General features: G+C 53.9%; 1 protein-coding gene across 1 annotated transcript; it reads right to left on the bottom strand.

Annotated features, from left to right (window-relative positions):
* Nucleotides 1-16,565: 16,565 nt before the first annotated feature.
* Nucleotides 16,566-20,485, bottom strand: DACT3 (dishevelled-binding antagonist of beta-catenin 3; the record flags this gene model as incomplete). The annotated part of the gene is made up of 3 exons (XM_015419676.1): nt 16,566-18,681; nt 20,012-20,149; nt 20,374-20,485. Coding segments are annotated over 3 exons (1,893 nt in total), but the record flags the coding sequence as incomplete, so codon positions are not given.
* Between the last annotated feature and the right edge of the window lie 1,809 nt (nt 20,486-22,294).

Below are 22,294 nucleotides of genomic sequence, written 5' to 3'. Positions count from 1 at the left end.
CAGATGGAATCCTAGTTCCTTTGACCTGATGTCATTGTGTGTGTGTGTGTTTGTGTGTGTGTGTGAGCAGGCACATATTTCGGAGGTGCGTGGCCCCCCCACACACTCCAGTTTCCTCCTCCCAGCTGTGATAAGGATGCCGAGGGGGCTAAAATTAACCCCAGGAAAATCTCAGGCCAGCGTCTGGAACAGATCAGAGTTATTCCAGACACCAGCAAGAGAGGCGCGTGCAGGCCTGGCGGCGGAGGGGAGTGGGGGGGGGCCGCGGCGGCGGAGAGCGGTGAAGTCTGCAGGGAGGGCAGAGAAAGAACTGCATGGCTAAAGAAGGGAAAGGAGGGCGAGAGAGACCAGAAAGGAGGAGGCGGGGAATGCACCGTGGGCCTCTGGAAACAGTCAAAGACTTGGAAACACACAAGACCTGGGACTTCCAGGCCGCCTGGCAGGTTAGGGAAGCCAGCCTCCAGGTGGGACCTGGGGATCCCCCAAAATTACAGCTCATCTCCAGACTACAAAAGAGGAGGAGGGGGAGAAGAAGAAGAAGAGATTGGATTTATACCCCGCCCTTCACTACACAAGGGAGTCTCAGAGCGGCTTACAAACTCCTTTCCCTTCCCCTCCCCACAACAGACACCCTGTGAGGGAGGTGGGGCTGAGAGAGCTCTTCCAAGAACTGACCTTGAGAGAACAGCTCCGAGAGAACTCGTGACTTACCCAAGGTCACACCAGCAGCTGCAGGCGGAAGAGTGGGGAATGAAACCCCGTCCTCCCAGATTAGAGTCCGCGCTCCTAACCACTACACCAGACTGGCTCAGTGCTCCTGGAGAATAATGGATGCTGTGGAGGGGGTACTCCAGGGCACTGCACCCCACTGAGGTCCCTGTCCTCCCCAGGCTCCACCCCCAAATCTCCAGGAATGTTCCAACCTGGAGCTGGCAACCCAAGACCCCCACCAATGGCCAGGGTGGAATTTGGCAACCCTAGCTGGGCCAGAGAAGAGGCTGTTCAGAGGCTGACAATGGTGGGCTGAAGCAAAGGACATGGGCAGGGCTATTTTTGGGCAGGAACGCACAGGAATGGAGTTCCGGCTGGCTTTCAAGTTGGCCACACCCAGCAGGGACTCATTAGCATAATAGGCCACACCCAACAGCAGAAACTCATTAGGATTGGCTTCATTCGGGGGAGTGGGGTGGCCTAACATGCAAAGGAGTTCCTGTTTTGACAACAAACAAGGTAAACAGAATAAGAGGCAAAAGGTGGGTGTGGCTGGATGACCACACTTCTGGTAACACGGGGTGGGGCCTAATATGCTAATGAGTTTCTGCTGTTGGGTGGGGCCTGTTATGCTAATGAGTTCCTGCTGGGCTTTTTCTACAAAAAAAGCCCTGGACACGGGGAAGAGAGAAGTCAGAACTCAGGCACCCGGGTGCAGGGGAAACGCCGCACGTGCTCAAAAGCACTTCTGCCTTGCATTCGGGTGCCTTGCATTCCAAGGACAGCTCTCATCAGAGCTACGGCTGGCCCAAGGTCATCCAGCCAGCTGCACGTGGAGGAGTGGGGAATCAAACCCGGTTCTCCCAGATTAGAGTCTGCGCTCCTAACCACTACACCAAACTGGCTCAACCAAAGGTGGGGATAACCAACACGGAACTCTGTCTTTGCCTGTGCGCTTGGCTCCGGCGCCGGCTGAGGAGGCGTCCGCCACGCTTCACCCCAGAGTCAGCCGCATTCCAACCCCCGTTGCACCGCTCAGGTTTGGACCTTTGCAGAAATTCACTGCCATGGCTTCCACCAGCAATATCCAGCCTTTTAGCATCCACGCTGCCTCGGTACTGCTTACAACAACCCCAATGAGGAGCCTGGTTTTATTATCCTGGAATTAAAGGCAGGGAGGGGGCGCCGAAGGGAAGAGAATTTGTGCGCCCTCCCCTAAAGGCAAGCCAGTGACTTTTGCGGCCGAGGAGGGATTTGAACCAAGGACTTCTTAGCTCTCCGCCGAGGCTTATGAAGATGCTCAGCCGGCTCTGCATATCTCAGAAATCTCCCATTCTTCCGCCCTCTTCCCCTCCTCCTCCTCGCTGACTCTTCCCCCTTTCTCCTTCTCTGACATCTCCCCCCCCCCCATTAGTCATCTCAGAGTTAACCAACTCTTTGGGTGACTCAAAATGTCCGTCTCCCTCCTTTGCTCGCTCGCGCTTCCGGGATCGGAACGGGCTGGTGCCGTTGCCACGGCGATGGGACTGGAGAGCACCCGTGCTTCCAAGTCGTGGGTGAAGAAGAAGATGATGAGTATCTTCACGGATTAGTCCCATCTATTTCTCCCCACTGCGCAAGGCGGGGGGGGGAGACCCCTTCCAGATGATATTTCCTCATATTCAGAGGAACTAATTCTCTGGATCCCAGAGGCAGGAGGCAGCATCAGGGGAAGGCCTCGGCCTCTGTGTCCTGTTGTTGGCCCTCCAGAGGAACTGGTTGGCCCCTGTGTGAGACGGGAGGCTGGACTGGAGGGACCCTCACTGGTCTGATCCAGCAGGGCTCTTTTTAGGTTCTTATCAGAGGGGAAGGCCTTGGCCTCTCTGCCCTGTTCTTGGCCCTCCAGAGGAACTAGTTGGCCCCTGTGTGAGACGGGATGCTGGACTAGATGGACCCTCACTGGTCTGATCCAGCAGGGCTCCTCTGATGTTCTGATCAGGGGAAGGCCTCGGCTTCTCTGCCCTGTTGTTGGCCGTCCAGGGGAACTGGGTGGCCCCTGTGTGAGACGGGATGCTGGACTAGATGGACCCTCACTGGTCTGATCCAGCAGGGCTCCTCTGATGTTCTGATCAGGGGAAGGCCTCGGCTTCTCTGCCCTGTTGTTGGCCGTCCAGGGGAACTGGGTGGCCCCTGTGTGAGACGGGATGCTGGACTAGATGGACCCTCACTGGTCTGATCCAGCAGGGCTCCTCTCATGTTCTTATCCAGGGAAGGCCACGGCTTCTCTGCCCTGTTGTTGGCCGTCCAGGGGAACTGGTTGGCCACTGTGTGAGACGGGATGCCGTACTAGATGGACCACTGGTCTGACCCAGCAGGGCTCTTCTGTTGTTCCTATGAAGGCCTCGGCCTCTCTGCCCTGTTGTTGGCCCTCCAGAGGAACTGGTTGGCCACTGTGTGAGATGGGATGCTGGACTAGATGGACCACCGGTCGGATCCAGCAGGGCTCTTCTAATGTTTTTATTAGGGGAAGACCTCGGGCTCTGTGCCCTGTTGTTGGCCCTCCAGGGGAACTGGCTGGCCCCTGTGTGAGACGGGTTGCTGGACTAGATGGACCCTCACTGGTCTGATCCAGCAGGGCTCCTCTCATGTTCTTCTCAGGGGAAGACCTCGGCCTCTCTGCCCTGTTGTTGGACCTCCAGAGGAACTGGCTGGCCCCTGTGTGAGACGGGTTGCTGGACTGGATGGACCCTCACTGGTCTGATCCATCAGGGCTCTTCTGATGTCCGTATCAGGGGAAGGCCTCAGCCTCTCTGCCCTGTTGTTGGCCCTCCAGAGGAACCGGTTGGCCACTGTGTGAGGCAGGAGGCTGGCCTAGATGGACCCTCACTGGTCTGATCCAGCAAGGCTCTTCTTAGGTTCTTATGAAGGCCTCGGCCTCCCTGCCCTGTTGTCCGACCTCCCGAGGAACTGGCCGGTCCCTGTGTGATATGGGATGCTGGACTCGATAGACCACAGGTGTAGGCGTGCCAGCCTCCAGGTGGGACCTGGGGATCCCCTGGGATTACAGCTCATCTCCAGACTACAGAGACCAGTTCCCCTGGGAAAAAGGGATGCTTTGGAAGGTGGACTCTCTGGCATGGTGCCCCACCGAGGCCCCTGCCCTCCCCAGGCTCCATCCCCAAATCTCCAGGTGTTCCCCAACCTGGATCTGGCACCACTACCCCCCCCATCCCCTGACTGGTGGCCGGTGGGGACCTGGCAAATGTACCCCACCCTCTTCTTATGTTCTTATGATGTGTCCAGACTGAGATTCGCTTAAGGGCCAGTGGGATGCAAGCATATGGGGTGGGGAGAAGCAAACCAACTCCAACTGCCCCTCCGGGAGTGCAGAGGTCGCTTGGCTTGGGACAGCTCTCCTCTCAGGGCTGCCAACCTCCAGCTCCTGGCTGGAGATCTCCCGGAATGACAACGGGTCTCTCGCTGACACAGATCAGTTCCCCTGGAGAAAGTGGCTGCTTCATAAGCTGGTCTAAATGGTATTCTGCCCTGTTGGCGTCCCTCCACTCTCTGGGCTCTGCCACCCCCGCCAAATCTCCAGGAATCTCCCAAAGCAGAGGTGGCAACCCTACACCATCCCAAGCCGAACAGCCACTGCAGCCCTTCCATTGCCACAAGGGACTTGGCTTGGCTTGTTTCTGGCCACCTGTCCACGGGTCATTTCGTAGAAAAAGAGGTGCAGGAGCTCATTAGCATAACCCATCAGCACAACTCATTTGCATATGCCACACCCCCTGACATCACCGGAAGTGTGTCAGAAGGCGACACCCACCACTCAGGCTCCACTGGACTGTTTTGGAATGCTAGCTATTGGGGGGGGGGAACGTGCAGATCTGTCCTCTCAGAGGAGGTAGAGCTTGTACCTGAATAGAACTTGGTCTTAAAGGTGCCACTGGACTGTTTTGGGCCGGGGGGAGCTCTGCAACTTACCTGGCTGCTTTTTGCTCTGACTGAGGGCTGCTGGGAGCAGGGGGGTGGGGCTTGTTGCATGTGCCCGCCCCCTGGGCTCTTTACTGCCGGAGCTCCGTTCCTGTGCACTCCCGCAGGAAATGACCCCTGCCTGTGGCCAGCCCAAGCAGTGGCCTGCCGGGGATATCAGGCTGTTAACCTCAAGGTGGGACTTGGAGATCTTCTGGAATGACAACTGACGTCCAGATGACAGAGGAGGAGGTTGGTTTTATTCCCCGCTTTGGAAAAAGTGCAGAAAAGGGCAACTCGAATGATAAAAGGGTTGGAACACTTTCCCTATGAGGAAAGGTTAAAGGGCTTAGGGCTAAAGAGTGATCAACACATGGAATTCACTGCCACAGGAAGTGGTGGCGGCTACAAGCATGGACGGCTTCAAAAGGGAATTAGATAAGCATATCGAGCAGAGGTCCATCAGTGGCTATTGGCCACAATGTATAGATAGGGACTCTGGGGCAAGTGATGCTCTGTCTTCTTGGTGCTTGGGGGGGGGGGGTCAACAGTGGGAGGGCTTCTAATGTCCTGGACCCACTGGTGAACCTCCTGATTAGAGTCCGTGCTCCTAACCACTGCTCCTAACCACTACACCAAAAGACGTCTGCCTGAGACGCCGGAGAGCTGCTTCCGGTCTGAGTAGGCAATACTGACCTTGATGGACCAAGGGTCCGATTCAGTAGAAGGCAGCTTCAGACCACGGATCATGTGCAGAGGGTAACTACTGCTTGCCCCTTCCACTAGCATGGCTTCCAAAGACGTTCGAGGGCCAGTAAATTCCCGTTTTAGGGATTTAAAGTATCCTCTCTCAACGCAACCTGCCTCTCCTCCCTGCCTTCGTTCCACCACCCACTTCTGCAGCCCAGCTGGGAGAACGGCAGAAGTACGCAGCTCTCCCCCACAAGGCGGGCTAAAAATATCTCTCACAGGTGCCAACTGGGAATCAATTCCCCCCCCCCATACACACACACACACATTTTGGTCCACTGACACACACCGCTGTCCCTTCCTGGAGATTTGGGGATCAAACCCGGGGGAGGTCAGGGTTCGGAGAGGGGACGGACCTCGGCGGAGTCGAATGCCGTCCGGGTCCGCCCTCCAAAGCGGCCGTTTCCTCCCGGGGAACTCAGCCGGTGCTCCCTCTAAGCTGAGTTGGTGTGAGCCAGCTCACAGTTTTTTTAGCCTCCGGCTCACACCTTTTTCGCCTTCGCTCAGGAAGGGATGGCCCCAGAGCAGACTAACGGATGCAGCAGCCCGATCGCTCACTCACAATTTTAAGGCCAGGAGCTCACAAAGTAGAATTCTTGCTCACAAGACTCCACGGCTTAGAGGGGGCATTGAACTCAACTCTGTTGTCGGGAGGCCAGCTGTAATTCTGGAAGGTCTCCAGGCCTCACCTGGAGGTTGGCAATCCTAGATGGAGGGCCAGAGAGCGACTCCGTTGAGCTCTGACCCTGGAGCACAGGCACGATCGGCGTCTTGGGGGCCACTTGGCCGATCTTTATCCTACAACACACACACCCCGGGTAAATTCAAGGGCCGGTTTGCCTTAGCGGGACTGGGCTGCTGTAGAAACCAAGCTGGCCTCCGTCTTCCTCGTCCTGTTGGAGTGAGCGACTCCACATGCCTGGCCATTGGGGGGCGCTACACAGGGGGTTTTTTGTAGAAAAAGCCCAGCAGGAACTCATTAGCATAATAGGCCACACCCCAACAGCAGAAACTCATTAGCATATTAGGCCACACCCCTGACAGCACAACTCATTGGCATATTAGACCACACCCCCATGTTACCAGAAGTGTGCTCATCCAGCCACACCCACCTTTTGCTTCTTATTCTGTTGACCTTGTTTGTTGTCAAAACCCAGGGCCTTTTTGGTAGCAGGAACTCCTTTGCATGTTAGGCCACACACCCCTAATAAAGCCAATCCTAATGAGTTTCTGCTGTTGGGTGTGGCCTATTATGCTAATGAGTTCCTGTTGGGTGTGGCCAACTTGGAAGCCAGCCGGAACTCCGTTCCTCTGCGTTCCTGCCCCCAAACAGCCCTGGCGCTACATCACTCTAAGTTTGGTGTTGTGGTTAGGAGCACGGACTCTCATCTGGGAGAACCGGGTTCGATTCCCCACTCCTCCACATGCGGCTGCTGGTGTGACCTTGGGGCAGTCGTAAGCTCTCTCATGAGCTGTCCTCTCAAGGGCAGTCCTCGAGAGAGCTCTCTCAGCCCCGCCTACCTCACAGGGCGTCAGTCATGGGGAGGGGGAGGGAAAGGAGATTGTAAGCCGCTCTGAGACGCCTTCGGGTAGTGAAGGGCGGGGTATAAATCCAATCTCCTCTTCCTCTTCTTCTCTGTATCGGTGTTATCGCCTCGAATAGGACGCCTTTGTCTTAAATTGGGAGCTGGCGTCACCATCTGGGCCCTCCTCTCTCTTTCCCTCACTTTGTCCTCTCCCTCTCTGCACATGGCCTTTCATGGAGACACATGTCTCTGCAGGTCTCTCCTATAGAGGCAACGCCCTCATACTCCCACACACAAGATGCTGGACAAGCTGGCCACTGGTGACGGGGAAAGTCCTCTCCAGATTAGGCTTCAGTCGTTCGACTGCAACCTGAGTGCGAACTGGACATACTTGAACCCAGGTCGGGTAGTGAAGGGCGGGGTATAAAGGAACTCATTAGCATAATAGGCCACACCCAACAGCAAAACCAATTCGCACATCAGGCCACACCCCCTGACAGTACAGCTCATTAGCATATTAGGCCACACCCCCCTCGTTACCAGAAGTGTGGTCATCCAGCCACACCCACCTTTCCCTTTTTATTCTGTTGACCTTGTTTGTTGTCAAAACCCAGGGCCTTTTTTTTGTAGCAGGAACTCCTTTGGATGTTAGGCCACACACCCCTAATGTAGCCAATCCGAATGAGTTTCTGCTGTTGGGTGTGCCCTATTATGCTAATGGGTTCCTGCTGGGCGTGGCCAACTTGGGAGCCAGCCGGAACTCCGTTCCTGTGCGTTCCTGCCCAAAATAGCCCTGCTTGAATCAATGTAAGTTTACCTTTCTTTGCAATATACGTCTTGGGAGACGGATTTACTTAACTCAGGATCATGTTTCCATGATGAGGCGGACTCTGCTATATTAACCAAATCTCCCAGCACTCCACCCCACCCGATCCCCGCCAAAGGAGCATGCAGACTTAATGAGTCTTTGCCTGCACAGCGGTGAGGTTGCCACCTTTCTTCCTTTGGCAAAGCTGTTGTGCCATGTGCCAGGCAGGAATTCACACTCCCTCAGCTGGAAATGTGATGGAGAAAAGACTCACCCGTTGATTCTTGTTGCTTCTCACCCAGGCGTTTAAGGCTTGTGACGTTATTCTGTCAAATTCTATTTATGCGTTTTAGACTCTTACTGTCAGGGGTCATTTCGTAGAAAAAGAGGGGCAGGAGCTCATTAGCATAACTTATTTGCATAACTTATTTGCATATGCCACACCCCCTGACATCACCGGAAGTGTGTCAGAAGGCAACACCCACCGCTCAGGCTCCACTGGACTGTTTTGGATTGCTAGCTATTGGGGGGGGGGAACGTGCAGATCTGTCCTTGCAGAGGAGGGGGAGCTTGTGCCTGAATAAAACTTGGTCTTAAAGGTGCCACTGGACTGTTTTGTACCGGGGGGGCCTCTGCAACTTACCTGGCTGCTTTTTGCTCTGACTGAGGGCTTCTGGGAGCTTGTTGCATGTTACGAGCGCAGATAGTTTGATTTCCCACTCCTCCACATGCAGCTGCTGGAGTGACCTTGGGTCTGTCATAAGTTCTTTCGGAGCTGTTCTCTCAAGGGCAGTCCTCAAAAGAGCTCTCTCAGCATCACCGACCTCACAGGGTGTCTGTTGTGGGGAGGGGACATGCAGACCTGCCCTCACAGAGGAGGGAAAGCTTGTACCTGAAGGCGGGCCGGAGGGGGGAGGCTCTGCAACTTACCCGGCTGCTTCTTCTTGCTCCTCGTGGCCCAACTGAGGGCTGCTGGGAGCAGGGGGTGGGGCTTGTTGCATGTGCCCGCCCCCTGGGCTCCTTACTGTCGGAGCTCCACTCCTGTGCGCCCCCGCAGGAAATGGCCCCTGTGTACTGGGATCCGGCCCGAGGGGAGGGCAGAATATAAATGGAATAAAACAAAGAAATAAATAAATGTGCCATTACAGCTGGCGAATCTCCTCCCCAGAGGTTGCGAATCTCCTCCCCAGAGGTTGTTATGTGCCCACCCCCTGGGCTCCTTACTGCCGGAGCTCCACTCCTGTGCGCTCCCGCAGGAAATGACCCCTGTGTACTGGGATCCGGCCCGAGGGGAGGGCAGAATATAAATGGAATAAAACAAAGAAATAAATAAACGTGCCATTAGAGCTGGCGAATCTCCTCCCCAGAGATGCCACCCAATAAGCTATCTGCGCAGCTGGTTGCAGTAAGGAAGATGAAACCCAACAATGGGATTTGGGTTGCCGACTTCTCGGTGGAACCTGGAGATCTCCTGCTATGACAACTGGTCAGTTCCCCCGGAGAGAATGGCTGCTTCGGAGGGTGGGCTCCATGGCGCTGTGCCCTGTTGAGGTCCCTTCCCCTCCCCAAACCCCGCCCTCTCCAGGCTCTGCCTCCAAAACCTCCACGTCTCTTCCAACCGAGAGCTGGCAACTATAAACGGCACGGTTTAATTCCTAAGGGCCAGGACTTTAAAAGCCAGTTGGAGAGCCCGTTTGGTGTAGTGGTTAGGAGCGTGGACTCTAATCTAGGAGAACCGGGTTTGATTTCCCACGCCTCCGCATGCAGCTGCTGGCGTGACCTTGGGTCAGTCACAAGTTCTTTCGGAGCTGTTCTCTCAAGGGCAGTCCTCAAAAGAGCTCTCTCAGCCCCACCGACCTCACAGGGTGTCTGTTGTGGGGAGGGGGAAGGGAAAGGAGATTGTACGCCGCTCTGAGACTCCTTCAGGTAGTGAAGAGGGGGGTATAAATCCTTTGCTTCTTCTGCTTCTTCTGTTCCCAGGCCCTGAAATCATGTCAGCTGGAGCTGGTGGAGCCAGAGTTTTAATTTTGTTTTTATGTATTTTATTTATGCAGGGTTATTTTTGGGCAGGAACGCACAGGAACGGAGTTCCGGCTGGCTTCCAAATTGGCCACACCCAACAGGAACTCATTAGCATAATAGGCCACACCCAACAGCAGAAACTCATTAGGATTGGCTACATTAGGGGGTGTGGCCTAACATGCAAAGGAGTTCCTGCTACAAAAAAAGGCCCTGGGTTTTGACAACAAACAAGGTCAACAGAATTAGAAGCAAAAGGTGGGTGTGGCTGGATGACCACACTTCTGGTAACATGGGTGTGCGGCCTAATATGCCAATGAGTTGTGCTGTCAGGGGTGTGGCCTAATATGCTAATGAGTTTCTGCTCTTGGGTGTGGCTTATTATGCTAATGAGTTCCTGCTGGGCTTTTTCTACAAAAAGCCCTGTTTTTATGTATTTAAAATTTTGTTTTTATGTATTGGCAGGGGTGTGTCCTAATATGCTAATGAGTTTCTGCTGTTGGCTGTGGACTATTATGCTAATGAGTTCCTGCTGGGCTTTTTCTACAAAAAAAGCCCTGTTTTTATGTATTTTAAATTTTGTTTTTATGTATTGGCATATGTGCCCTATTTGTGAGCCGCCCTGAGCACGCTTGCGGGGAGGCCAGGCTAGAAATTTAATGATAAATAAACAAGAGTCTGAGTTATCTACGGTTATCTGCCTCAACTCACATTGGTGCTCTGCGACTTGCCTCCAGACTAGGATAGTGTACATCACGCAGAAACACACGGAGCAGCCTCCTCAGAGGGCCTACGTTAAACCCCCAAATCGGGAAGCAGCGGATTGCTCCGACCACAGCCCAATACAGAAAGGTGGTAGAATTATCCTCCCCCATCGGAGGCTAACAGGATGGAGTCCAGAACTGTAACTCATGCAGAGACAAACAAGCGCCCTCCATTTGAGCCTTTTGTGATTCCACTGATGCGTTTCTCCGCGCATACAGTTTGGGGGAGGGACTCGGTAGAGCGACTGGCGTCGGGAGGGAGGTACGTGTGGGTTTCCTTCCTGGACTCCATGTCTAATTTGTACCATCTGAATACTTCGCCAGGTCACTGCAAACAGAAACCTGAGCGCAGGGGAAGCGAGGAGAAAGTCTTTGGAGAGACTCTCCGTGCCGAGGCTGTGGTTCGTGTTCATTTCTTCCCCCCACATGGCATGTGCACGGGGCCTCTTCCTAATGATTTCCAGATGGGAGAAAGAACACCCCCCTCCACCCCCACCCCTTTTATTTCTCGTTTTACAACTTGACACAACTTCTCCGGAGTGAGCGGCTGCTCCTACATTCTGAAGATTTCGGCTCGAGAGGGAGGGGCACGTGCATGGGCTGGTGAGCCCCCACATCACCCCCCCCCCAGCCGCACTGAAGCCCAAATCCCTGAACCAGCCATGGCCCTTGAAACATAAACACACTGGCTGACTTTGGGAGGGATTTGGTCTAGCAGGCCATGGGACGGGGGGGGGACACACACACACACACACGACCCACCAGTCCTCGATCCGTTTCCTTTTAGCTCCTTAGGCGTATACCTTCCCCGTGACTTTCCCCAACCCGCAGAAGAGCCAGGCATTTCCCGCCTTTAGCGTCAGCGCAGAATTAGTCTCCGGGGGCTTATAAATTTGTGTGTCGGTGTGAAGTTTTCCTGCCCAGGTCCAATGCTCAATGCAAACATCGTTCTCCATGGCTAGATTATGCTGCTCCCGTAGGGTTCTCGAGGGAAGGGATGTTTAGAGGTGGTTTGCCATTGGCTGCCTCTGCGTAGCAACCCTTGACTTCCTTGGTGGTCTCTCATCCAAGGACTAACCAGGGCCGACCCTGCTTAGCTTCCAAGATCTGACAAGATCAGGCTAGCCTGGGCCATCCAGGTCAGGGCAGGAGAGGAACGGAGGTGGTTTGCCATTGCCTGCCTCTGCATAGCAACCCTGGCCTTCCTCAGTGGGTCTCCCCTCCAAATACCGACCAGGGCCGATCCTGCTTAGCTTCCGAGATCTGACAAGATCAGGCTAGCCTGGGCCATCCAGGTCAGGGCAGGAGAGGAACGGAGGTGGTTTGCCTTTGCCTGCCTCTGCGTAGCAACCCTGGGCTTCCTCAGTGGGTCTCCCCTCCAAATACTAGCCAGGGCCGACCCTGCTTAGCTTCTGAGATCTGAAAAGTTCAGGCTAGCCTGGGCTATCCAGGTCAGGGCAAAAGAAATTCAGAGGTGGTTTGCCTTTGCCTGCCTCTGCATAGCAACCCTGGACTTCCTTGGTGGTCTCCATATACTAACCCATCCCAATATTAACCAGGGTCAACCCTGCTTAGGGATCTGATGAGATCAGACTAGGCCATCCAGGACTGGGCAAGAAAGTATTAATCCAGGTTATATTGGCCAATAGATGTGACGTCTCAAGCGGAGGATTTCCGGGTAGTGTTTAAAAGTTTGTGAATCGTCAGTTCTTGAGTCTATTTCTATATTTGTCACCAGGGAATGCCTTTTAGGATTTTTTTCATCTTTGGGTGGATATGATCTTAGGGTACGACCACTAGCTGCATGTGTGTGTGTGTGTCTGTGGTCTATGTGCATGTAAGGGGTTCCTTTTCAACCTAGAACGCAGCTGGACTCACTGACTTGACTCGCCTATGCCTTTTAGGATTTTTTTCATCTTTGGGTGGCTATGATCTTAGGGTACGACCATTACCTGCATGTGTGTGTGTGTGTCTGTGGTTTAAGTCTATGTGCATGTAAGGGGTTCCTTTTCAACCTAGAACGCAGCTGGACTCACTGACTTGAGTCGCCTATAGTTATTTCTGGCGCTTCTCCTACCTTCTTCGATTGCAATCTAGGTTGTGTGGGGTGATCCGTGGAGCAGGGTGGTGTGTAATGTGCGGTTTAATTTCCAAGAGGAAAAAGAGCCCAATCCAGTTAGGAAGCTTGTTAGGAACAAGCAGCTGAGGGTCGCCAACTCTAGGTTGGGAAATTCCTGGAGCTTTGGGGGTGGAGTCTGGGGAGGGCGTGTCTGGGGAGGAGGGACCTTGGCAGGGTGTAACGCCACCCTCCATAGCAGCCACATTTCTCCAGAGACACTGATCTCTGTAGATGGAATCGTAGAATGTTAGTGTTGGAAGGGACCTTGGAGGTCATCTAGCCCAACCCCCCGCAATCTGCAGGAGCATAGCCGAAAGAGAGCCCTACATACCTACAACATACTTGTAATTCTAGGGGATCTCTAGGCCCCACCTGGAGGCTGGGAACCCTAAGGTCACGAGGCTGCGCTTTTGCCTTGGGTAAACAGGTTTGGCAGGTTTTGTGGCTGTTTCGCAGACCAGAGATGACCCTGGCGGGCCTAACATGCTCGGAAACGGCTCTCCCCACCGACTTTCCTTAGGAGTAGCCATCGTGAGAAGGATGCGGATCGCAGGCCCAATCCCCAACGGTTTCTTTTTGGCATGAGGAAGGAGGCAAGCTTCGGCTGTGGCGCTTTGCCTCGGTGGGTGTCATGTATCCAGTCCAGACAAGTCCAGAGACAAACGTCGAGCTTCGCTCCAAGAGACAATGGACGATGCGGATCCTAGCCCGCTCCAATCAGGGGGCTAGGTTCCCGGCCGAGAGCCTATGGGACTCTCGGCCACTGTAAATAACCTATAGGGAAGTAGGGTGTGTGTTTTGGGTGGCCGTTTCTCGGGGATATAAGCCGGCCTGCGAGCCGGCCAAAGTCGTCTTGTTCCTGATCGAATAAAGTACGCTTTGCTGAAATCACTCTCCGCCTGCGTACTTTTCAGTGGGAGAGTCTGCCGGCCCTTCCACTCTTTCGGCAGGAAGGAGAGTGTGTGCGTCGCTACACACAAGCCGCCGTTTGCAATAATTTAGCTGAGCCAGGATTGCTTGCTGGGTGGGGAGGGGGGGGGAAGGAGCAGGCCGAGGCCTCCCATCCCGGCTTTTCTGTGCTGGGGGGGAGGGGGGGAGAAGTGCCGGGCGTTCCTGGGGATGGAATTTGGAAAGCGCAGCCACTTTCCTGGCCGCGCGGCGCAGCATCTGGTTTTCATAAGGAGCTCTGCTCCGGGCAGGCAGTCGGACACTCCGGGGAGAGAGAGAAAGAGAGAGGCACTGTTAAATAGTGGGTTCCGTGGGTGAGCAGACTCCCAGTCCCGTGATCAGCTCTACTTTAGTCAGTGATCTCAGCAAGGACGAGACTGTAGACCGGAGCCTCAGCTCGGTTATATTGCCTGCAGTGGTCACACCCGAAAGAGAGAGGCACTGTTAAATAGTGGGTTCTGTGGGTGAGCAGACTCCCAGTCCCGTGATCAGCTCTACTTTAGTCAGTGATCTCAGCAAGGACGAGACTGTAGACCGGAGCCTCAGCTCGGTTATATTGCCTGCAGTGGCCACACCCAAACACACCCCACTCCCAACGAGAGGCTATTTACAAAACTTGACACCTTGATTGGTTCCTGCCAGGATCCTGTTGGTCTATTGTCATTCGGCTGCAAGCTCACCCTGTCCCTGGCAGCACAGTCCCCCCCCCTCTCTCTCACACACACACACATCACACCCATACCCAGAATAACAATGAAAGTTATGCATACAGGAGCAGCAGACAGATTGGTTTCTGAGAGAACCAAATGTGTTTTGAGACATGCTGCTTCCCCGCACTCTACCCCCATTCCACTGGTTCCAGACAAAAATAGTTTTGGCAGGTTTTGTTGTTTTTTTTTAAACCATGCAAACCCCCACAATGCTTGCCTGCAGAGATGGGAACCCGCATTCACGCCCCAGGCAGCAATGCCAGCTCTCTTCCCAACACCCTGACCGCCCCACCTCCAGCCTAGCTCAACAGAGGAGCCCCGGGCGAACCGCGAATCCGCCAGAAACCTGTCGGACTTGAAGCTCTCTGAAGCTTTGTTCCTAAGGTCCCTGTTTCATACTGAGTTGCAGGAGGATATGGCCAGCATTTCTGCAGTAAGCAGGCATCATTTCCTGCGGGAGAGCACAGGAGCGGCGCTCCGGCAGTAAGGAGCCCAGGGGACGGGCAAATGCAACAAGCCCCGCCCCCTGCTCCCAGCAGCCGTCAGTTGGGCCACGAGGAGCAAGAGGCAGCCAGGTAAATTGCAGAGCTCCCCACCCCGGCCCGCCTTCAGGTACAAGCTCTCCCTCCTCTGTGAGGGCAGATCTGCACGTCCCCCCCCCCCAATAGCTAGCAATCCAAAACAGTCCAGTGGAGCCTGAGCGGTGGGTGTTGCCTTCTGACACACTTCCGGTGATGTCAGGGGGGGTGGCACATGCAAATAAGTTATGCTAATGACGTATGCTAATGAGCTGCTGCACCTCTTTATCTACGAAATGACCCCTGGCAGTAAGGATGTAAAACTTTGGACGGAAGAGACAGCTAGGCTACGCTGCCGGGTTCGGACCTTGGACCCCAAGAAATTGCTTTCTCAGAAGAAGCGGAAACAAAAGGGGCGTCTGGTGGTTGTGGGGATGGAACTTCCTAGTTGGTCACTTTGGGGTGGTGGTAGTGGAGGAGGAGGAGGAGGAGGATAAGGGCCCCCAGCAGGGTTGCCAATCCCCAGGCAGCACCTGGAGGTCTCCCACTAGGGGTCATTTTGTAGGGGGGGAAAGCTGCAGGAGCTCATTAGCATATCTAATAGGATATTAGCATAATAGCTCATTAGCGTATACCACGCCCCCTGACATCACCGGAAGTGATGTCAGAAGGGGAAGCAAAAGGGGGGGAGGCATCTTCAAAAGACTCCCCTCCCGTTCCCCAGCCGGCCTGCCAAGGCGGGCTGGGGGGGGGAAGCAAAGAGAGAAGGGGTCTAAAGTTTAAAACCCCTCCTCTCTTTCCATTATATTCTATGGGCCATAGAATACAATGGAAAGATCTTTAAACTTTAAACCCCTCCTGTGGCTCAAGTGGTTAAGACGCTGAACTGCAGGCTGTGGACGGTCGGTAGTTCAGCAGTTCGAGACCTGAGTGTGCGGCGTGAGCTCCCGTCTCTGGTCCCAGCTCCTGCCAACCTAGCAGTTCGAAAGCAAGAAATTGCAAGTCGATAAATAGGTACCGCTTCGGTGGGAAGGGAACAGCGTAAACCCCTTCTCTCTTTCCATTATATTCTATAGGGCCATAGACTATAATGGAAAGAGAGAAGAGGTTTTAACCAAGGTGTGGGGGGGGGGGAGCGAAGACAAGGGCTTTAAAGTTTAAAGATCTTTCCATTGTATTCTATGGCCCATAGAATATAATGGAAAGAGAACCCTTAAGGGGTTTAAAGTTTAAACCCCTTCTCTCTGGAGTCGTGCTGTGGCGGCGGCACGATCGTTCCATTATATTCTATGGGGCGCAACTCCAGAGAGATGGCGAGCAGCGAGGGCTGGGCTTGCCGCCACTGCCATTTCTGCCTGCTCCTGGGCTGCTGGAGCGGTGCTCCGGCGCACTCCGGGCCCAACAGTCCCCTGCCCACTATTACAATTGATCCTCCAGACAAACAAGATCAGTTGTCCTGGAGAAAATGGCTGCTTTGGAAGGTGGACTCTATGGTATTATATCCTACTGAGGTCCCTCCCTTCCCCAAACCCCGCCCTCTCCAAGCTCCACCCCCCAATCTCCAGGCATTACCCAACCCAGAGCTGGCACCCCTAGACACGGGCCCACCACCTTCCTTCGATCTGCCCTCTTGTTAAACTAGCAGCTAGTCAAGGAGGTAAAGGCACGTTTCTACCAAAAAAAAGAAGAAGAAGAAGCCACGGAGTTTTATTTACAAAAAGGAAGAGACAAGGAGAGAAAAGAGACGCCGGTCTAGAAATACAAAACGGGCCGTATGGATTCAGATTCCAGATTTCTGTCCCAATACCTGGACTCCTGAGGGGTTAGCAGTACAAAACCATAATAAATACCTTTCCTTTAAAAAAACAAAACAAAACTCGGACTGGATTAGAAAGAAGTGGGGGAGGAGAGGAAGCGCCCACTTCAGCTGTTTGCGTGCAGCATTGGGGGAAAGGGGGTTAAGGACGCCGCGCTGACCCATCTCCGGCTCTTTCGACAGATCGGTCTATTTTTATTCCCCTTTTCTCGGGGTCAAAAGCGGAGAAGATCCGTCCTGGGTGGGAACCACACTCCATGAAGATGTGGGGCAGGCGGGAGGGAAGTTGGTCAGCAGGAGGTTCGGAAGGGGACCCTGGAGGGTTCCAAAGGGGTCTTCAAGCCAAAGGGAGGAACCTGGGGAAATCGCAGGGGTCGTGGGCGACCAGCGTCCCCTCACACCGTTGTCATGACTTTGAGGGAGCCGGAGCGGAACCGCATGATCTTCTTCTTCAGCGCGTGGGAGGCCTTGATTTTGACGAAGACCTTGGGCTGTCCGCCTGCTGACTTTCCGGGCCCAGAGGCAGACACGAGTTGCGGGGAGAGCTGCTGCGGCCACACCAGGCCGCCACTCTCGTCCGTGTCACTGGATGCCCCACTACTGTAAGGGGGTGGCGATTCGCTGAGGCTGGACTCACTATCCCCGTAGACCAGGCCTTCCTCCAGACGGCACATGGGGGCTTGGCGGGCTGGCTCTCCCGAACACTCCGAGTCACTGCCGGCATAACCGTACCCAACCGTGCCTACCCCCTGCCGGATGCGGCGTGGCTCAACGGCACCTCCTGTCGACGGCTCCTCTTGACTGATTTCAGCTGTCGAGCGCCATTTGCGGTAGCCACCAGCCGTCTGGCCATGGGGCCTCCGTTGCCTGGCTGGTTTTAGGGCTGTTTCCTCCCGTTCAGCTGTCCCGTATTTGACTCCCGGTTTATTGAGAAGGCTGTTCTCGGACTGCGAGCGGGCAGCCTTCCTAGACCGGGGAGAGCTCTTTCTTCCTGCCCCCTTTCTCCCCGCAACCTCGCCTCCCTCTTCAGTGAAGCGGCATTTCTTGGTGGGTGCTGATACCCGAGGTCGCTCCCTTGTATTCAGAGGGGTCCGTTCTGGTGACAGCTCCACTGAACGGCCCTTGGTGAGGGGCGGGGGCTTCTTTTTGCCAGCCCGGTGGGCTTGCTGGACCCTCGTTGGCTGATGGGCAGGGATGTACTGGGCCTTCACCATTAAACAGGCCGCATCCTCGGGCTCGTAGGAGATGGGATCTTGGCCAGACCGTCTGGAGGCTCCATCCTCTCCATCCGGCAGAGGGGATGGTGGATAAGCAGCTTCGTATTGATCCACCGAAGTAGGCCTCATGTGGGCGAGTGCCTGTAGCTTGGGGGGTTTCTTGAGACTAGAATGGGGTGGGCTGTAGTCCTCCGCTACCCCCTTGGCAGCTAATGTCCTCTCAGCGGCAGCATCCCAGGAGGACCAAATGCGCGCGGATGCCGCAGATCCACCCTCGTGGCCGGAGGGCGAAGGGGTGCTGCTGCCTCTTTCCATGGACGGAGGGTGCTTGCGTTCCACCTGAGGGGGAAGCAGCTCAGTGGGTCTCTTGCAGAAGCTGTTCTGCCTGGCCACCCCACCCTTGGCCTGGGCGGGGGGTTCCGAGCCGAGGCTAGTCCGGGGTTTGCTGCCTCTCACCAGCTGGCTGCGGCGACGGATGAGGCGCGAGATGTAACTCTCCACTTTGTGGCCGTGCGAGGCGGCCTCCGAGTAGAATTGGAACTCATTGCCGTAGGCGTCCAGGTTTCCCTCTTGGTCTGTTGGGTAACCCAGTGCCTGGGAGGCAGCCGATGAAAAGGCGGGGTCCTCGTACAGATGGCTGCGGATTAAGGAGTTCTGCAGGGCCACAGCGTGGAGAGGGCTGGGGTACAGAAATGGATCTGGTGGGTAGCGCGTTGTCAATGGCTCTGCGGAATAGTCCTGGGAACTGGAGTAGGGGGCAGAAAAGGAGCGGGGCACCTTGCTACGATTAGCCCCGTCTTTGCTGCCATTAGCCACGTCACCTGTGAAGGGGAAGGGCGGGAGAGAGAGGAAGAGTGACACTGTCTGAAACTTTTGTTGGTGACCCGCGAATATTATCTCGATCTGACGCTGCTCCAAGAGAAGCAAGGGGGGGCGTAATTCCTTTCAAACGACTGTGGCACTTTAAAGCGAATTGTTAACTGGAGGGATTACTGCAATGTTTGATTCAAAAGATGAATTCAGCTAATGAGCATCTTTTAAAGTTCTGGTTAACAGAGGGACTCGCAAAAAGAAGAAAAGGTTGCAGGTGCCACTGGGGAAGACGCACGCCCCTTTCCTTCATCCACAGGAGGGAATACCTTTTCTGAGACGGTTTCAGAGGGGAGCTATGTTGATCTGCAGGAGAACAGCTAGATACACGTCCAAGAGCACCTTATGAGACTAACAAGCAGTTTTCCCTCTAAGCTGAGTTAGTGTGAGCTAGCTCACAGTTTTTTTAGCCTCCAGCTCACACATTTTTGTCTCCGCTCAGGAAGAATGTGGCTCCAGAGCAAACTAATTTATGCAGCAGCCAAATCGCTTGCTCACAACTTTAATGCCAGTAGCTCACAAAGTAGAATTTTTGCTCACAAGACTCCACAGCTTAGAGGGAATATTGCTAACAAGATATCCGAGATATAAGCTTTTGAGAGTCAAAGCTCCCTCCGTCAGATAGGAAACTCTCGAGAGCTCATACTCACAAAATGTTGTTGATCTCTAAGGTGCTATCAGACTCGTATTTAGCTGTTCTTCTGAGACAGTAGCCCCCTTTTAGAGAGTGCTTCTTTGAAAACAAAGAATATATGCCTTGCTTCCCTTTACTATTAGTGCTTTTATTTCTATGCAAATATAAGCAGATGGGAACTCGGATCATGAACTGATTGACGTATCTTTAACTGGGTGAGAAAAACCTTATTGTCCACTGCTTGAGCACTCTGGAGGGACCAGTTTCAACCTGCCCAGTATCCTCCTTCCTACTTTTCCCCTGATGCCCACCCTAATGAATTGTCTTCCTTCCTTGCTTACCTAATAATCCCCCCCCATTATTTCTTATGGCAGCCACACCCACTTCCTGATGAAACATCCCACTCTGGCTTATAAATTTTATGGCAGTGTGGAGGATCCCGCTAGAGAATTTCCAGCCAGACCATCTTCTTCCTTTCCAGAGGCAGACCAAAGCCACCCTTTCTCCCACCCTCACCGGGGAGCACACCCTACAGGGAGACCACCAAATCCCCCATCACCAGAGGACCGCGGGAATCATGCATTCAGATCTTTCAGGGAATAAGATACCACCTCCCCCGGTCAAGCATCCCCCCCTCACTGACTCACCCACAGATTTGGGGCGCTCGCTGGCATAACCAATCCTTGAGTAGGACCCCGAGGCAGAAGGGAAACTGGAAGAGGAATCGCCAAACCCGGATGCTGGAGAATCAGAGGCGACAGCCGACAGAGGGCCCTCGTAGAAACCTGGTGGAGAATTGACATCTGTGATTTTTTAAAATGTTATTTCCACCTGCTACTTGCCAGCCAAGCAAACTCCCCCCACCCCAGTTTGGTCACTCACAGAGTCAGGATGTTTAGATGACCCATGGCTTGCAGGGTGGGAACAGAAGTATCCCCTAGAAGCAGCATACTGCCTGGAAACCAGAAAAGATAAATTCCCGCAGTGAGCCCTTGGCTCTCATCCCTACCTGAGCTTGGCCAGCTGTCCGTCTCAGTTGCTTCCCCACCGGTCTTCTCAGGGTAAAGTCGCAGTAGCCCCAGCTGCTGTTCCAGTTCCCACATCAAACCAGGCAGGGCATCCTGAAAACCAAGAGAATAAGTTGTTGTTGTTCAGTCGCACAGTCGAGTCCGACTCTTCGCGACCCCATGGACCATCTCCCGCCAGGCCCTCCTGTCTTCCACAGTCCTCCAAAGTTGGCTCAATTTCATGTTTGTTGCATCGATGACACTGTCTAACCATCTCATCCTTTGCCGTCCCCGTCTTCTTTGACCTTCAATCTTTCCCAGCATCAGGGTCTTCTCCAGTGAGTGCTCCCTTCTCATTTGGTGGCCAAAGTATTTGAGAATAAGTTAGTTCCTCCTTAAAGGTCAAGTGTTTCTATCCCTGGCATCACCTGAAGAAAGCTCTCACTGAACTGCCATGACAAAATACCAACGCTACAAACAACTTTAAAAACTCGAAAAGATAATTCATTGTTGTCCTCGTTGCACAGAACGGCGGCAGAATAGTCCCAAAATATACATGTGTTTTCACGGTAATACAATGGATCTTTTGCCCTATTTGGTAAATTTACAAAATCACTCCTTCGCTCATGTCTCTTGGGCCTTACAGGGTGCCTAAAACCCTGGAGAGCTACTGCCGATCACAAGAGACGAGCCTGGACTAAATACCCCTATTTTCTGACTCGGTATAAGGCAATTCCTTATGCCCCTGGCACGTCTGTCCCTGAGAATTCCTCCTTCCTCTGCTGCAGCAAATAGGGAACCCTGTGTACCAGGCAGGAACACAGGACAGGAGGAGAAGGAAACGGGAGGCTGCAGGGTGATCTTTGACCTCCAGACAGATGGGTGCCCCAAGGGACAAAAGGGGCTCATTTGGGACCGTCACTCAGGTCCCTTCTGGAAACAAAGGGCAAAAGTCTCACCCCGCCAAAGGAAAGAGGTGGGGTGAGGGAGCTTGCTTCAGAAAACTCGCGCCATCCTTCCCTGTGAGCTTACGCCAAGGGAAAACACAGGGGATTGTGGGAAAATGGCCGCCCGTCATGGACGAATAGACCTGGTGGTGAACTAGCTATGCTGACGGAGGAGGATAAGAAACTGGGGTAGCAATGGTCAGAAGTCCTCCCCTGCATGGAATGGGGGACCTGGGTGCAAATGAATACTGTGGAGAAGGAACTAGAAAGAGAAGAGGTTCAAGTGGGGGTGGTTGGGGTCCTTAACCCCACCTGACACAAGTTAGAAAAATTAACTCTACCACACATTGCATTTGCATGATTAGAGCGGTTGCCGCTTGAATGTGGTGCAAATTAGCTTGGCTGTAATTTGAGAGGGTCACGGAGAGGGCAAACAACTTTCGCTTCTAAATCTGCATGCATTTAAATGAATTAGCATAGGTGAACGAGAAAGGGCCTTCTCTTTGCCCCCCAGCCCCCACCACAGCAGATGGAAGAAATGGGTCAGGTGAGATTTTGAGGCAGAAAGAGACTGGGAGGAGGTGGCTTTATGGGCCAAGTGAAGGGCTGGGGAAAGATTTCAGAAACTAAGGGACCGGAGAGGATGGTGGAAAGGACATGAAGCTGGGAAATAAGGGGGTAAGAAGAGGAAGGGGCTTGAGCAAAAGGGCAAAGGAGCTACATTTCACCTACCGATTTGAATGGATGCCCCTGCTTAAAATGTCACCGAGAAGAGGAAGAGGAAGAAGAAGAAGAGGAATAAGAAGAAGATAAAGAGGAAGAGGGAGAGAAAGAGGAGGAAGAGGGAGAGAAAGAGGAAGAAGAAGAAGAAGAAAAGGAAGAAGAGGAAGAAGAAGAGGAAGAAGAGGAGGAGGAGGAGGAGGAGGAGGAGACTGGATTTATACCCCGCCCTTCGCAACTCAACGGAGTCTCAGAG

Source organism: Gekko japonicus, unplaced genomic scaffold (genome assembly GCF_001447785.1).
Source record: "Gekko japonicus isolate JY-2015 unplaced genomic scaffold, Gekko_japonicus_V1.1 scaffold1436, whole genome shotgun sequence".
Classification (NCBI taxonomy): Eukaryota; Metazoa; Chordata; class Lepidosauria; order Squamata; family Gekkonidae; genus Gekko; species Gekko japonicus.
Note: the sequence above shows the minus strand (reverse complement) of the source record. Positions and strands in the feature narration are given on the sequence as shown.